The sequence below is a fragment of the Puntigrus tetrazona genome, chromosome 25 (genome assembly GCF_018831695.1).
Source record: "Puntigrus tetrazona isolate hp1 chromosome 25, ASM1883169v1, whole genome shotgun sequence".
Lineage (NCBI taxonomy): Eukaryota > Metazoa > Chordata > Actinopteri > Cypriniformes > Cyprinidae > Puntigrus > Puntigrus tetrazona.
The window spans coordinates 197,585-215,420 of NC_056723.1; the positions used below are offsets into that span (position 1 = coordinate 197,585).

At 41.6% G+C, this 17,836-nt stretch overlaps 1 protein-coding gene across 3 annotated transcripts in view; it reads left to right on the forward strand.

Annotated features, from left to right (window-relative positions):
* The window catches only part of LOC122331234 (interferon-induced GTP-binding protein Mx3-like), a 9,713-nt gene extending 1,320 nt beyond the window's left edge, over positions 1-8,393 (forward strand). For 2 of the 3 annotated variants that reach the window (XM_043228776.1, XM_043228777.1), the window contains 14 exons: positions 3,184-3,316; positions 3,675-3,871; positions 4,000-4,113; positions 4,194-4,295; positions 4,486-4,640; positions 4,714-4,852; positions 4,950-5,148; positions 5,780-5,858; positions 5,933-6,055; positions 6,463-6,595; positions 6,678-6,818; positions 6,956-7,032; positions 7,123-7,332; positions 7,418-8,393. In XM_043228776.1, coding sequence (XP_043084711.1) covers positions 3,234-3,316; positions 3,675-3,871; positions 4,000-4,113; positions 4,194-4,295; positions 4,486-4,640; positions 4,714-4,852; positions 4,950-5,148; positions 5,780-5,858; positions 5,933-6,055; positions 6,463-6,595; positions 6,678-6,818; positions 6,956-7,032; positions 7,123-7,332; positions 7,418-7,648 — 1,983 coding nt within the window. In that variant the 5' untranslated portion in view covers positions 3,184-3,233 and the 3' untranslated portion in view covers positions 7,649-8,393. Of the gene's footprint in view, positions 1-2,572; positions 3,317-3,567; positions 3,597-3,674; positions 3,872-3,999; positions 4,114-4,193; positions 4,296-4,485; positions 4,641-4,713; positions 4,853-4,949; positions 5,149-5,779; positions 5,859-5,932; positions 6,056-6,462; positions 6,596-6,677; positions 6,819-6,955; positions 7,033-7,122; positions 7,333-7,417 lie in introns of those variants that run through there. The other variant, XM_043228778.1, reaches the window with a different exon arrangement.
* Positions 8,394-17,836: the final 9,443 nt, after the last annotated feature.

Genomic DNA, 17,836 nt, shown 5'->3' on the forward strand with positions numbered 1-17,836 from the left:
CTTACTTCTCTGATTTACCGGACTGTTTGCTAATTGAATTTTTTCACGAGGGAATAAATCAGCCACTCAAAACACAACTTGTTCAAGAGGGTCCACGTGAATCACTTGCACACTTTATTGAGTTTGGTTTAGTGACTGTGGGGTCAGCTCTCACGTTGGGTATTATGGAGGAAGAAGACACTGCATTTATTCCCAAGATGGCCGCCTTCCCCGAACCGCTGCCCAAGATGGCCGCCTTCCCGAGCCGCTGCCCAAGATGGCCGCCTTCCCTGAGCCGCTGCCCAAGATGGCCGCCTTCCCCGAGCCGCTGCCCAAGATGGCCGCCTTCCCGAGCCGCTGCCCAAGATGGCCGCCTTCCCGAGCCGCTGCCCAAGATGGCTGCGTTCCCCTGCCGCTGCCCAAGATGGCCGCCTTCCCGAGCCGCTGCCCAAGATGGCCGCCTTCCCCGAGCCGCTGCCCAAGATGGTCGCCGCCTGCCCAGAGCCGCTTCCCAAGATGGTCGCCGCCTGCCCAGAGCCGCTTCCCAAGATGGTCGCCGCCTGCCCAGAGCCGCTTCCCAAGATGGTCGCCGCCTGCCCAGAGCCGCTTCCCAAGATGGTCGCCGCCTGCCCAGAGCCGCTTCCCAAGATGGTCGCCGCCTGCCCAGAGCCGCTTCCCAAGATGGTCGCCGCCTGCCCAGAGCCGCTTCCCAAGATGGTCGCCGCCTGCCCAGAGCCGCTTCCCAAGATGGTCGCCGCCTGCCCAGAGCCGCTTCCCAAGATGGTCGCCGCCTGCCCAGAGCCGCTTCCCAAGATGGTCGCCGCCTGCCCAGAGCCGCTTCCCAAGATGGTCGCCGCCTGCCCAGAGCCGCTTCCCAAGATGGTCGCCGCCTGCCCAGAGCCGCTTCCCAAGATGGTCGCCGCCTGCCCAGAGCCGCTTCCCAAGATGGTCGCCGCCTGCCCAGAGCCGCTTCCCAAGATGGTCGCCGCCTGCCCAGAGCCGCTTCCCAAGATGGATGCCGCCTGCCCAGAGCCGCTTCCCAAGATGGATGCCGCCTGCCCAGAGCCGCTTCCCAAGATGGATGCCGCCTGCCCAGAGCCGCTTCCCAAGATGGATGCCGCCTGCCCAGAGCCGCTTCCCAAGATGGATGCCGCCTGCCCAGAGCCGCTTCCCAAGATGGCTGCCGCCTGCCCAGCGCCGCTTCCCGAGATGGCTGCCGCCTGCCCAGCAAAGCCTCCAGTGCCCGCGCCTCGTGCAAAGCCTCCAGTGCCCGCGCCTGCGTGCAAAGCCTCCAGTGCCCGCGCGCCTCGCAAAGCCTCCAGTGCCCGCGCCCTCCGCCGCGCCTCGTGCAAAGCCTCCAGTGCCCGCGCTCGTGCAAAGCCTCCAGTGCCCGCGCGTGCAAAGCCTCCAGTGCCCGCGCCTGCGTGCAAAGCCTCCAGTGCCCGCGCGTGCAAAGCCTCCAGTGCCCGCGCCTCGTGCAAAGCCTGCAAAGCCTCCAGTGCCCGCGCCCGCGTGCAAAGCCTCCAGTGCCCGCGCCTCGTGCAAAGCCTCAAGTTATCCCACCCTCCCACCCTTGCTACACGTCAACAATGGATCCCAGCAGCCCCTGCACTCATCCTCCACCCTCCACCTGGAGCTCGCCACGGGTCTGCCAGTCTCCATCGCCGCCGTGGGTGAAGGATCCTCGCTTCACCGTCCCGCCTCCGAGTCCCAGACTCCACCTCGGCTTGTAGACCCGCCGGCTTCCCCTTAGGCTCCTAGCTCCCTCCTCTCTACCGTGCTCTGTCATTCCACCAGCTTCACCAGGCTCCATCGTCTCTCCGGCCACGCCTTGGTCGGTCGTCGACCATCCGTCGCCTCAGGATTCCACTCCTCCAGCCGCCTCGTCCCTCCATTCCTCCGGCTCTGTCAGGCTCCTCCCTTCCCCGGCTCCACCTCAGTCCTCTGTCGCTCTGGCTCCGCCGCGCCCTTCTCATTCCCGTCTCGCATCAGTCGCCGAAGCCTGCGGTATTGCCTAGGACCTCCAGCGCCGCTGTGTCACTTCCTGGCTCTTCGGCTCTCCGCCTCAGTCTCCCGACCACCTGCTCCGCCGCCGTCGGTCGGCTCCATGGGGTTGATGACCGTTACCTCTCCATGGCTCCACCACTGACCATCATGGCTGGGTTCTGGATCGCCTCCCGCTCCGGACTCCTCCCGTCTTCACCCTGGCTCCTCCCACCGTCTCTTCCTCCCTGGTCTCAGTTTGCTGACTCCCTCCCGGAACCCCCTCCCAAGCTCACAGTTATGTTTTGTTTTGTGGAGCGCCAGGAGTCGCGCTCCTAGGAGGGGGCTATGTCACCAAGCCAGCAGAGGAGCCCTGACCTCTGGGTGATCTGCATCCACTCCCTCTGCGTTAACTTCCTGTTCCTGGACTATAAAGACTGCAGCAAGCCACTCACCTGCAGGTTGCATTGTTTCGCCTGTCTCATAGTTAGATCGTTCGTGGTTTATAGTTTCTGGTTTTGACCCTGTCTGTTCTCTGATTCTCTGATCGTTTGCCGCCTGACCTGACCTTCTGCCTGTCTCTGGATTTCGTTATTGCCCTCGCCTCCTATATATCTGTTAGCCCTGTTTGACGCCTGCCTGTTATGACCATGCCTTTGTTTAATAAAAGCCTGCACATGGATCCGCACGCCTCAGACCGCTCATTCGTGACAAGAACAATCTGCAACTAAAGGGATGAAGGGCCCTATTGACTTCTTTAGGGTTATTCTTACTTATTATTATTATTATTATTATTATTATTATTATTATTATTATTATTATTATTATTATTATTATTATTAAATGTTTTTGGGAGTCTAGGTGTCCTTGAGGTTCTTAAAAACTCCTAAAAATTGGCGCACACCTCGGGCTCCGGGGTCATTAGGGCCGAGAAGAGACTGGGCCCCGGCAGCGAAAGAGGGCCTCTACAGCGGCCCCTGGAACACAGACGGTCCCGTCTCATACATACTACAACATATACAGTATACAGTTAAAACCTTTAGATCACATCGAGCTCTGTCTCAACAGGAAGTCAGTTATTCTGGGTTTTCTCTCAAACACACGCTGTGGGATCTGATGTCTTTGTCTTAGGTTTATTAACTCAGTCAACATGGTCTCAAGACACTTTAGTGGCATTAGCATAACGTGAGTTCAGTCTGACATACATAAATTTCTTTTCAGCCTCACCATTCTTGGAACTTTTTATTCTTTTCTGTCTCACAATCGAGAAAATGTCCAGTCCTGATGTTTTCTCAACTCCAGATCCAAGTGACGATGAAGATAGTGACGGTTCTCAAAAAGACTTTCATGAAAGGTTCGTGTATTGAGATTTTATTTAGCTTATTATTCAGCTAACATCGCAGTAGAAGTGTGTATTATTCATTGAATCGAGTGAATGATGACTGAGTCTCTAGTTTAAAACCAGCTGTCCGTAATCCAACAATCTTATGATTTAATGCAGTTAAAGAACTATTTAGAAAAAAGAAAAGTTAACAGCAGAAAAAAGTCTTTAACTGCAATCTGAGAGGCTTACATATATTTACACAATATACTGTAATGTTTCAGGAAATGGGGGCAAGCAGCAAGGAACAAAAGTAAGGATCTGTGTGAAGTGACGAAACAAACAAAGAACAAGAAACACTTTCTTTACGCATGCATGTTTATTTTTACAGCCTGAAAATGAAGGGAGAGTTTCACAGTCATTTAGAAAAGAGCATTCGTCCATACATTGATCTGGTGGACACTCTCCGCTCGGTCGGCATTCATAAGGACCTGGGGTTACCTTCTATCGTCGTGATCGGAGACCAGAGCTCTGGAAAAAGCTCGGTGTTGGAAGCACTGTCTGGAATTGCTTTACCAAGAGGAAGCGGTGAGGACTGATTTCACTCTTCTTTGCTTTTAGATATTCATACGTACTCAGTGACCTCTTTAATGTTGCTCCATCGCAGAAAGATCTTAGACTTCTGTTGATAGCTAACTCCTGTGTGTTTTCTCCAGGAATCGTGACCAGATGTCCTTTAGAGCTGAGGCTGAAGAAGGTACCAGGAGTCAAGTGGAAGGCTGTTTTAACTTATGATAAGAAACTAAATGAATCTGTGACGTTTTTGGCTGGTTAGTAATGTTTTGCTTTCTTAACTGGAAGGCTTTCTTTCGGCTGGATTGAAACCATGTCAAACCATGTTTTCTTGCAGGTCCTATTAAACCCAGCAAGCTGGCGAATGGAAAATTATCTCAGTCTGAGAACAAAATTGAATTTGCAGATCCTTCATTAATTGAAGCTCAAGTGGAAGCAGGTTATTAAGACTTTTCAGTGTCACTGGAACACAATAAAAGATGCAGCAAAATGAACAATCAGTAACTGTTCATGTATTTATTTAGGCTTGTAAATTGAATTTTATTTTTTAATGCTTTTAAGCACTGAATGACATATACATTCGTTTAGTCTCTCCACTGTGAGTTAATTATGCAGTCTGTGTTTAACAGCTCAGAACGAGCTTGCAGGGAAAGGCGTAGGGATATGTGAAGAGCTCATCACGTTAGAGATCATGTCACCGGAGGTGTGTGATCTCACACTGATCGATCTGCCCGGGATCGCCCGAGTCCCTGTGGAAGGACAACCCGAGGACATCGGGAAACAGGTGGCTCATTAATCTGATCCTGCACATCAAACTAGTATGAATACAGTTTTAAATCTAGGTCTATGTCTTGTAGATTAAGCGTCTGATCCTGAAATATATTAAGAAGCAGGAGACTATAAACCTGGTCGTGGTGCCTTGTAACACTGACATTGCGACAACAGAAGCCCTAAAAATGGCGCAAGAAGTAGATCCTGAGGGCAAAAGAACCGTTGGTAATGAAGAGGATGATCTAACGTCTCGCCTACTTCCTTACAGCACGTTTCTCAGAGAATATCCTTATTATAAAACAACTTTTTGTCACTCTCACAGCCATTTTGACCAAGCCAGACCTCATAGACAAGGGAACAGAGAAGAGGGTTCTGGATATCATCCACAACAGAGTGATTCCTCTCCGTAAGGGTTATATCATGGTGAAGTGTAGAGGACAGCAGCAGATCGATGACGACGTTCCTCTGGAGGAAGCGGCACAGATGGAGAGGGACTTCTTCCAAAACCACGACTACTTCAGGTCACAGACTTTGCTTGTATTAAATTTTTTTTAGACTAAAGTTGAAGCATTACAGCTGTCCTGATAATACAATGAAGAAAACAAAAAACAACAAAAGGATGAAATTAGTGAAACACAACATCAAGTTGTTAGCCATAATCTTTTATTATTAATTTGTAGCAAAAAATAATACAGAAAAAACCTGAGATTCACTCTTTACTATAATTTTTGAAAAACATTTGTCCAAAAAAACAAAACCAAGTGTCAAAATATGACTTCTAACCCATTTAAACTCATTCAAACTCATCTAGCGGCATGCTAGCAACTTGCTAATCATGCTAGAAACATGCTAGCAGCATACTGATCGCTGGTATTATTAGCAAGTAATATGCTAGGAGGCTAACCTGTTGAAAAAAACAGCATATGCTGGTTAGTTATGTTTTAAAGCCGGGGTGGGATGCTAGTTTGTGCTGGTTTACTCTGGTCAAACTAGCTTAGGACCAGCTTTAACCAGCATCCTAACTTCGAAACATACCTAACCAGCATATGCTGTTTTTTTTCAGCTGGGTAATCATGCTAAAAACATGCTTTTTTTGTACAGTACATGAACTAAAGTAAACAAACTTGCAAATGTTTCTCTCTTTTTCTGCAGATGCCTCTTGGAAGAAGATAAAGTGACTATTAAATGTCTGTCCATCAAACTGACTCAGGATCTTGTTGATCATATCAAAGTAAGTTTTAGTGGACCACCCTTTCTTGGCGGATGAACCGAGAGATTATCGTTAATCTCGCTTATCTTTGTCAGACTTCGCTGCCAGATCTCCAGGATCAGATTCAGAAAGAGCTGTGGAGCGTGAAGAGAGCACTGAAAGGCTGTGAGGACGGACCTCCTGAAGACCTCGAGGGAGCCAAGGAGTTCCTCATCGAAGTACAACCTCAAGACATCACATCTCTTACTTCAGCTCCAGTCGAAACAAGAGCGCATGCACCAATACGGTTCTTGAACAAAACATGCATTTTGCAGTCTATTTCTTTTGTCCAAGAAATCAGCTGCCCCTTAAAATGAATAAAAATCTGAATTCACAGGAAAATGTAGAAAAATATCAGAATTATGAGATATAATTAATATTGTGAAAAAAGTCAGCGCCGTTTAAAGCTTCACAATTCAGAGAAAGAAAAAGTCTTAACTGCCAGACATAAACTTGCAATATGTGATAATAAATACTGCACTTACCTTAATATCAAGCCTAGCTAAATCTGAAAACGCTCTCAGTTCAGATAATACCTCTTTTATCAGTCCTGTATAATAATAATGTAATAATATGTTTCTCGCAGATCCTAAATGGATTCAATGAGAAAATCAAGTCCCTGTTATCAGGAGAGCCAGAGAATGGAAAAGGTTTGTTTTCCCAGATTCGTGCAGAATTTAAAAAGTGGAACGATCGTCTTAACAGTACAAAGCCACCCTGTGAGTATATTTTCACTTTTAGGAAGCACTGAGTTCTGATGAATGCTAGAAGGTTGCAAACAATCCGCATTGTTTCCAAAAGTTACTTCAAAAGAGTCAAGCGAGGCGTACAGAGGAAGAGAACTGCCTGGCTTCAGCAACTACATTGTTTTTGAGAGGATTCTTCAGCAGCATGTGGCTAAACTTAAAGATCCAGCCATTGATTTACTCAGTGCTGTGAAAGGTAGCGTCTCACAGACTTGTGTTTATAGGCTTTCTGCTCATTGTGAAGAGCCTCTATTATAAAACCAAAAGATTAGATCAAGAACTGGAACTGAATCATGGCTGTTTGTCCTTTTGATGCATGTATTTCTTCTGAAGACATCATCGTTAAACAGTTCACTGTCGTGATGAACGAGTGTTTCGAGAACTATCAAGCCCTTCGAAACATCACTAAGGTAAATAACACTCAAATACTGCAAAAACGATTTTTAGTCCAGCTGGGATCAGGTTTTCTTTGATTTGAACTTCTTGATTTGATTCTACAGGACAAAATCAACGACATTCAGCTCAACCAACAAGAAAAGGCAGAGCAGAGGATCTCAGAGCAGTTTAAAATGGAAAACAGGATCTTCACTCAAGATCCCATTTTCATGAAGGTCCTGAGTGAGATAACGAACCAGACTTTTTCAGAAAATGAAATACCTGTCTTTGATAAACAATGCAAGTACGGTCTTCTGCTGGAGACATATTATGAGGTAGATCTTAGTTTTCAGGAACTGTGCAGAGATCGTGTTGAGTTTGTGTTCTGAGGACGTAACTTCTCTAGTGGTTTTCTTTCAGATTGCGTTGCAGAGATTGTCTGACCAGGTGCCCTTGATGATCATCTACTACATGTTTGAGGAGACTGCTCGGATGCTGTGTGTTCATGTAATGAAATTACTGGACAATCCAGATGTGTATGAGCTCCTGTCTGAAGACTCTGAAGTCAGCAGAAGACGCAGTGAGCTAAGAGCGCGTCAGATTCGTTTGACTAGTGCCGCCAAAGTTATTAGCAGTTTTTTTAAAGGCTAGAGGATACATCTGACAATACATCTACCCCCGTTCTCACAGACGAGGCTTTAGCCTAGTCATAGACTAAAGCCTAAATCTGAGCTGTTTTAAATGAAAGGAACTTGCACTGACTGATATTAAAACATGTCAGTGCCTTAAGGTGCACAGAAGTAATGCTTAATTGATCTATGGCCTAATCCTGGTTTAGGTTAAATCTTGTCTGTGAAACTGGTAACTAATCGTGTATCTGAACTTCTGTCCAATCATCTATTTGGTTGGACAGGCTATTTTCTGAGCTTGAGCGTTGCAGAATTTGTATGAACACATACACTTTTAAAAAAGTCTCTATGAAGAACCTTGAACATCCATGCAATCTTTTAAATGCAGAAAAGTTTCATTATAATCAAAAAAGCTTTAAAATGTTATTTTTAAAATGTTCATCAAAATTGTTTTTTTAGCGAAGGTTCTTTGGGAAACCAAACCTAGTTCTTTGATGGCATTACAGCAAAAACAGCCTTTTGGAACCTTTATTTCTATGAGCGTAACACTTTCTTTAGCTTGTAAATTTTTTTATAGTTTTACATTAACCTTCATCTCATGCAGCTATTCTTTGTTGTTTTGAAGTAGTAAGGCAGCACTTTGTACGAGTCACATCTATAGGCTAAAGCAGGGCAGACACCTATATTTTGTCAGAAATATCTTTGCTTTGACTACAGTACATTATTTTCTTGTGATCTGTTTAAATATTAAATAACTTTTGATTGAACTGTGTGTGTCTTGCATTTAATGAACTTTAAAGTTTACCTAGATCTTTTATTAGTGTCACGAAGGTAATGTTAACTAGCTAGATATCGGACCAGATTTAGCGTAATGTAAACATCTTTTTGCCTAATATAAAATACATTTATAAGAAATAATCAATCAATCATTTTATTTATATATTGGTTTTAACAATATAGATTGCATCAAAGCACTAAACAGTGTCAAATAGTATCAAAAAATGCAGAGATGGTCTCTGTAATCAAACCGATGATAATCTCTACAAGTTAAGTGTCCCCAACTAAACAAACCAGAGGTGACAGAAGCAAGGAACCAAAACCCCATCCATACAGATGGAGAAAAAAAACCTTGGGAGAAACCAGACTCAGTTGGGTCCAGTTCTCCTCTGACCGGACGCCCAGCACTTAACCTCTAGTTAAATTTTAAAAGCATGCCAGATTGTGTAAACAGCTTAATATGTTTATATATGTGTATGTGTATGTATGTATGTATGTATGTGTGTGTGTGTGTGTGTGTGTGTGTGTGTGTGTGTCACGTCTCTGAACTGTTTGTTTATTGTTTTTGTCTCGTGCCACGTGCTCTGTGCCCTACCTTCCCTTCATGTTTATTGTATAATTGTCTCCAGCTGTGTCTCGTTAGTTTAGTTAATTAGGTTGTATATTTAAGTCCTGTGTGTTTGTCTTCAGTTTGTCCAATTGTTGAGGTTACATACTTGGTTTATGTCCTGTCTGCTTGCCTGTCTGTAATTATTATTATTTTGCCCGTTCTAAATTCTGTTTACGTTTATTTTACGTGCCGTGTGCTCAGTCTCGCGAAACCGCGAACGTGACAGTGTGTGTTGTGTGTGTCTGGTTCCATTTATCTGTCCACGGGGCTCTTATAGGTGTTTTGGTTTCCGATGAAGGTCATCTCTTGGAGCTGATCCACCATCTGATTTGGATACGAACTGAGAAACAGAATAACAAATAAACTAATATTAGCGTAGATGACATTTTTACGATGTCACAAGAACACAGTGTTTTATAAGTAGTTTTCCTTGTTCCAGCTGTTCGAATTAATGCAGCCTAACAATCATTTAATGGATTTGAATAATAGAATAGTATTAGTGTGTAGGCTAGGTTAAAGAGATGTGTCTTTAATCTAGATTTAAACTGACAGAGTGTGTCTGCCTCCCGAACAGAGTTAGGGAGATTGTTCCAGAGTTTGGGTAAATAGGAAAAGGATCTGGCGCCCGCAGCCAAACCATTCAGGGCTTTATAAGCAATTAGCTAGATTTTAAAATCTTTCTGATGTTTGATGGGAAGCCAGTGCAGTGTTGACAGAACCGGGCTAATATGATCATACTTCCTAGTTCTAGTAAGGACTCTAGCTGCTGTGTTTTGGACTAGCTGAAGTTTGTTTATCAAGTGTGTAGAACAACCACCCAATAAAGCATTACAATAATCTAACCTCGAGGTCAAGAACGCATGAATTAATATTTCTGCATTAGAGGTTAAGAGCATAGGTCATCATTTATATTTTATATTTTTGTTACGGCCCATTTTAATAGAGTGAGACGCGAATACAAGATGTTAAAATAGAAGATGTTAACAGGATTCCAGCCACAGCCAACAGATAAACAAAGGAACATGTCAATTTTTAATTTTAAAATTTATTGGTAAAGAGTAAAATTATCACAAGGAGCATTGACTTCAGAGAGGCCCAAGGCCAAAATAACAAACCAAAAGAACTTAATAAAATAAAATATATAAATTACCTTATGACAAAGAAAAGAAAATACAAATCTCCCTAGGCAAAAACGCATCATCAAAAATAAAGGGCAGGCCTCTCCTATGCTCCAAGGAATTTATTTAAGATCAACAGAAGAAACTGAAACAAGCAGTAACCTCGAGGGACGTGGATGTTGACTGAGGAGGAATCCAGAGCCACAGCAGCAAACGCCGAAGTGAGCTCGCCATATTTCGGGAGTGCCGTCCTTTTAAAGACGTCCACATTAGGATTCATCAATCACGTCCCTCGATGAACAGCCAATCCCTGCACACATACACTCAAATACACAAAACCACGATGCAGAGGATCGTAACACCCCCGCACACAAATAAATCAACTTCTAGTTGAATTCAAAAGAACGAGACAAGGCATCGGCCAATACATTGTCCTTACCCTTTTTATACTGAAAGTCCAGATTAAAGTCCTGAATAAATAAGGACCAACGTATAATTCTTTGATTTGCATTGCGCATATGTGAAAATCAAGGGATTGTGATCTGTAAAAATAATTACAGGGGCAGAACTCAATCCAACATACACTTCAAAATGTTGCAACGACAGCAACAAAGCGAGTGTCTCTTTCTCGATCATGCTGCAGTTTTTCTGGTGTGGTAAGAACTTTCTTGAGAAGTAGGCCACAGGATGCTCCACTCCATCGTCATCATCCTGCAGCAGAACCGCGCCAGCTCCGGTGGCACTGCCATCAACATCAATTCTAAAATCATGCAAATAATTCGGAGCAGAAAACACTGGAGAGCTACACAATAGTGCTTTCACGGATTGTAAAGCATGTTGGCACTACAGAAACATTTGAGAGGTATGAAGCAAATTAGTTAAAGGCAAAACAACATCAGAAAAAAAACTGCAAAATACTCTATAATAACCCGCCATACCTAAAAAATGGTGAAAAACGGCACTGGAAAATGAGCAACTGCCTGCACTTTTTGAGTAAAAGTATGTACTTGACCTTGTTCTACTTGTTTCCTTAAGTAAGCAACTGTTGCTTTGGCAAATTCACATTTGGCCAAATTCAACTTAAGGGAGGCTTTAAGCAAACGTGTGAAAACAGTAAATAATGTGTTCACATGGTCTCTCCAAGTAGATGAATACACCACGATATCATTCAAATAAGTCTTTCAATCTTCAACATTGCCTAATACGGTGTTCATGAGGCGTTGAAAGGCTGCTGGAGCGTTCTGAAGTCCGGAAGCCATCACTGTGTAATTAAGGAAGTTATCGGGAGTGACAAATGCAGAGATTTTGGCTGCCCGTTCTGTTAAGGGAACTTGCCAATAACCCTTCAGAAGGTCTAATTTCGTCACAAACCAAGCCAACCCCACATTATCCACACAATCTTCCATTAAAGGCAAAGGAAATGAGTCAGGTTTTGTAATTGCATTTACCTTATGGTTATTGGTACAAAAACTATGAGACCCATCTGGCTTCAGGACGAGTAGACCGGGCGAACTCCAAGCACTAGAACTAGGAACAGCTAAACCATTTTCCACTAAATATTTCACCTCAGGCTCGATGATTTTTCATTTAGCTGGATTTACTCGATACGCATTTTGTTTGATAGGTAGATGATCGTTCACTTCAATGTCATGTTTATCTACAGTTGTTTGAGTCGGATCTTCAGAAAACAACCCAAGAAGTGAATTAACTTCACAATGTCAGCTCTCCGCTCTTCAGTTAAGTGCAGCAAATGAAAATTGATCCACAACTTAGGGTCCGGAAAATGTTGCCTGCAAAGCAGAGCCAGGAACTGGTAACAAAACCAAAACTTCTGCTTTTTGAAATGAACAAAACACTGCATCTTTTTTAAAGCAATTCTTCATGTTTATCTGAGCCGCTGCCAGAGCTGACTTGGCTAGCTCACGAGCTTTATGAAGGCATTTTTGAAATGAGCTAACATAATCCAGTAAATTAACGTTGGACTTCGCATCAGACAGCCAAATCTCTTTCAGGAGTTTAAGTGGACCTTGCACTGTATTCCCAAAAACCAACTCTGCGGGGATAAAACCTAAAGACTCCTGAACAGTTTCTCAGAGGGCAAATAAAAGCAAAGGTACTCCGTCATCCCACTCCTTTTCAGATTCAGTGCAATACGTCTTTAGCGTGGTTTTCAATGTTTGATGAAATCGTTCGAGCGCTCCCTGTGACTCGGGATGGTAAGCGCTCGAAACAACATGCTGAATATACAACTGAGACAGAATCTGATTGAACAGGCAGACATAAAATTTGTTCCTTGATCAGTTTGGACGACCTTCGGAAGTCCAAAGAGTAGAAAAGAAAAGAGTCAGGGCCTTCACAATAGCTTTAGTTCTCAGTGAATGAAGTGGTATAGCCTCGGGGAAGCGAGTTGCTGCACACATTAGCGTAAGCAAATAAGTATGAACCGATTTTGTCTTCGGTAAAGGTCCCACATAATCTAAAACAACACGCTCAAACGGTTCACCGTCAACAGGGATCGGTTTAAGAGGTACAAAAGGAACAGTCTGATTAGGTTTTCCAACCATTTGGCATGCATGACAAGATCAGCAGTACTTGGCAACATCAGATCTTGTTCCAGGCCAAAAGAAATGACGTTCAATCGATAAAGTGTTTGTAAAGATGTAAAGTATCATGCTCAATGCTCAGCTTGGTCACGAGTCCATTTTCGCATTAAAACGCCTTCTTCATAAAAATAACCAGTTGGTTTGCTCACAACATCTTTTTCTAGGACAGCGGTATCTCAGCAGCACGCAAGCAATGGATCTTGTTTTTGCTGAACAGCAAACACCGCATGGTCGATAGCCAGCAACAGACCAGTTATCAAATCAGAACGAATAAGCAACAATCTCAATTTCCTGAACCAAAACATCAGAGCCACAGTACATCTCCTTCGAAAAACGGCAAGGCCCTTCCTAAAATGAAGGACTGGGTGGTTCCTGTATCACGCAGCCATGTGATAGGAACGTTATCCTCTTCTAAACCACTTATAGAGATCAGACCCTGACCGGTAAAGGATTCAAAAACAGAATCAATTGCGTACAATTCCATACCAATAGTTTGTACAAAGCCAACACTTTTTGCTTGTTTAAACTTATTTTTCTTTTTCAAAACGGGACATGCGACGATCAAATGACCACTCTCATGGTAATAAAAACAACCACGCGCTTCAGGTGATCCTGACCATTTCATTGGTTTAGATATTTTAAGTTTATCTGAATTTGTGGAATATGTTAATTCTCGTCAAACAGGCGCACACTGCAGCCTCAGCAAGAGTGGAAACCTTTTTCTCATTTAAATACACAACTATTTTATCTGGTAATTCATTTTTTAAATCCTCAGTTAAAACAAGTTCACGGAGCTGCTCAAAATCAACCGTTTTGCTGGACTGGCACCACTTAGAGAACACAGTTTTCACGAGCATGCTCAACAAGTGTTTGATTGGCAGTTACCGAATGCGAGGGTAAACCTGAACATTTTTTCATGGTTTAAGACATGAAAAATTAGGTAGCGCCCCTTTAAGAGTGAGGGCTCGCACGTGCACGGAAAGTGTGCTCAGCAACAGAGGGTTAAGCGGATGTAATGAGACTGAGCCAGAGCTGCTGAGGTTGAGGAAATACTTCTCATGATTTTCTGTGATTCTTTGCTTTTCACAACATTCTGACTGCACCAGAATTTATCATTTAGTTTTTTTCTAGGGATCTGATTGTTCTTTTAACCTCCTTATTGATCATTCTTTTATCCTCATTGGACCCAGATCAAAATACTCTTTTCTTCATATTCAAAATGTTTTTAAGCACTTTGGTTATGCATGGTTTGTTATTTGAAAGTTTTAGTGGGTATAATAGACTCAACACAAAAATTAATATAACTTGATACTGCAAGCACCTGCTCTTTTAAATCCAAACTATGACTTAAAAACAAGTCCCATTTCTTCAGCTCAAAGCAACCTTGCCGCTCTTCGATGCTTGTTTCAGTCCAGTTTTAAAGGTCGTTTTCTGTCTGTTAAAAATAAACTTTTTAGCAAACAAAACAACAAACTATCAGACAGAAAACCCCACTGGCTGTAATATGAACAGAAACAACTTCAACTATAGAGCTGAGTATCATCAGCATAGCAGTGAAAACATATACATGTCCTAATGACAATGATGATTAATAATGATCAAATTATGATCTATGACTTCTGGAAGCAGATCTTTTAATAGTTTAGATGGAACAGGGTCTAACATACATGTTGCTGGTTTAGATGATTTAACAAGTTTGTACAAGTCTTCTTCTCCTATAATAGAGAAAGAGTGTCATTGTTCCTCAGGGGATCTAAAGCTCACTATCTGATGTGAAACTGAAGCTGACGGCTGCATAGTTAATTTTATTCATATTTGGATATTAAAAGCACCAACAGTTAGAAAATCAGCAAATTCTTTAATGAAATCTGTGCTGTGTCCTGGTGGCCTGTATGCAGTGACCAGTAAGAACATGACAGAGGATTTATCACTAGCACATGATTCTGTAGATAATGTTATATGCAGCACCAAAACTTCAAATGAGTTATACTTAAAGCCTGCTCTCTGAGAAGTACACCTCCCCCTTTACCTTTTAGACGTGGCTCACTTTTATAACAGTAATTTTGGGAGAACGGTCTCTCTCTTCCATATGCATTCTTTGCACTTCGTATTTATTGTTGTCTTGTGTTTTGTGTTCTTGCTCTGATTTTGTCTTTGCACTGTTTGCACACTGGGTCTTGACCTCTACTCCCCTGCTGTTTGCACTAGTCTGCACACTTTGCACTTTATGTGGCTTAGACACCGTCTTAGCTCAGTATGTGAGTTTTTTGTCTTTTATAGTGTTGTGACTTCATGCAGCACCAGGTCCAGGAGAAACGCTGTCTCATTTCACAGCTATATGTAGTTGAAAAGACAATAAAAACCCCTTGACTTGACTTATTTAGGCGTTTTCAGAGGGGAGTTTTACCTCTCTAGCCAATGCAACAAAAGATGACATATGTTGTATACGTGCCAAAAGATATGTACTTATATAAGATAAAGGTAATTATGAGCATATAAGGAATACTTTTGGACACAGAAAAACACTTCTTCTTGTCAAGTATCAAAAGTGTAGAGCAAACTCCTTCACCCACGACTCAGAGGACACACCAATGACCGCCTGAACCCTTCTGACATGTAGAAGGATGTACAGATCATCTACAGAACACTATTTTACTTTATTTGGCATTTCTATAAGTCACATCGAAACAAGTTTCCCACGTCCACCTCCTACAAATCAGTGCATTGTATAAATAAATCTAAATTTAGTTTGTCGTAGAAAACACCTCCCTGCAAGTGTTCTTTAAATGAGTTTCATCTGTCTACAGTCAAACGTAAACAACGTGTCACAGGGTTAATACAGCGTCCAATCACACGCGCCGCCGTCTGTCACGTGACCGAACGCGGAAGTGCTCTGTGTCTATCGTATGTTTTTGGTGGAATGACCCGCAAACTACTGATAATAACCAGTTAACAATAACCTCTAGTACTAGTTTAATAACAGACGCGTCTTTAACCAGCAGGTATGTTGTTATTTGCTGCGCTAAGGTTAGTTCAGTTTTGACCCTGACTTTGTCCTACATTTAAAGCGCAACGGCCCGTTATTTATTTCACACCATGTTTTTCTCGTTGTTTTGACCAGAAATCAGTGCTCTGTTATAAAATACACATGTAATGTGACCTTTATTTTACGGTTTGTTCATACAGTATTATATCTACGTTCATATTTACTTAAAGTCATATTAAAGAAGATAAATAATAACTTAATGATGAAAAGTGTGGCGAAAAAATACTAGTCATGTCATGAAATCGTTTTGAGAGGAATTTTACATTACATTTATCTCTCATTACCTGAAACTATGAAACATTTATACAACTTTCATTATAGTTGTAGCACGTAATGATTATTATTTTTATTTTAGTTTTAAAATGTTAAATTCTATTTTATTTGTTAAATTCAATTTTAGTAATGAAAAGCCTGTATAATCGATTACATTGACAAACTTTAATATTTTAATGATGCATTTTCATTTATAATAATAATAATAATAATAATAATAATAATAATAATAATTGTTGTAATTTATTATTATTATTAGTAGTAGTAGTAGGAGTAGTGTTTGTTTTTAAATAATATAATACGGTCCTGTAAAATGTTAGGGATAGGGTAGCATGAATCAGTTCACATTATAATGCATAAATCTTTTCAAATGTGATGACATTAACATGTAGCATTTATTATGCATTTGCAATTAATATTCCTTAAAAAACACATACATTTTTTATTCCGTTTTAATTGTGAAATAAATTAACATGCCTAATCAATTAAATATACATATGGGCCTGTAAAAACTTTTAATAAAAATAAAGAATTTAACAAATCATGTGACCAAGTGAAAGTATAGCATATTAGTTAGTTATTTTGCTACAAATAATAGACTTTGAAAGGCGTTTCTGTATTTTGTGTTCTTGTTGTCGTGATGCTGATGGAGTTAGATGCTCAGCGGTGCAGTAATAAGAGCTTGTGTTGTGTTCCAGGCGTCTGATGATGAGCTGAAGAACCCAGGAGATGAGCTGGAGGCCCGGGCGCCGCCGGAGGTTCTGGTTCAGCAGAGCCGGATCCTTCAGCTCCTCGTCTGATCTGAGATACAGCTCGTCCCGTCTGAAGAGCGCTCTCGACTCGGTCTGGACTCGACTCAAAGCCCAGCAGACCTGGAGCTCCTCGGCGGTTCAGTGTCACTTCAGCTTCTTCTGCTCTCTCACACACTGATGATTTATTAGTGGTAGAATAGAAAAGAAGAAGGTTGTTCCAAAGATCTATTATGTGACATTATTGGAGCGACTTTCTTCTCAGTTTGTCTCAACCGCTCCCCTTTTATTACGTCGATTTTTCTTTTTTGACGAAGAAGTGTTCTGTAGTTTCTTAAAGGGTTTTCTGTAAATAGTCAAGCTTTCATTCAGTTTCTGAGAATATGCTTGCGTTAAAAGCAGCTTTTCTCAACAAAAAGTGTTTACAAACAAATTTTTGAAGTCTCAATATAGAATTTATGCACTTATATTAAATGGAGAATTATTGTGTTATTATTGTGAGAAATGTTATCCATAAATGGCCTTTCCATTAGTGAGAAGATGACCTCGCTCATGATCATATAACAACATTAAGTATAATAGGACTTTCAGATTATCTCCTTCCATGTTGATTTTGGTTAAAGCTTTAATGATTTTGTGTTTTTTTGTCATTTATTATTATTTTTGTTTGTTTAAAAATGTGTCTATAGACCTGTAGCGTTTATTAATTTTACTCAAGTTTTAGTTATTTTAGAACATATTTATATATATAATTTACATTTTTGTGTTAATTTCATTTAACATTTTTCAGTCTTTTATGCTTTCACTTTAATTTTAGTACTTTTAAATTTTAGCAATTGTATTGTGTTTTTATCATTTTCATTAATTATTTTTTTTCTTTATAGTCTTTAAATGTTTATATATATTTTTTTTTATTGAACATTTTTATTGAACATTTATTTCAAGTAATTTTTTTGTTTTATTCTTTAAAATACCTTTTGTTGCTTTTGAAAATGTGTGTAAATTATTAATTTGAATTGCTTCATCTAACTAAT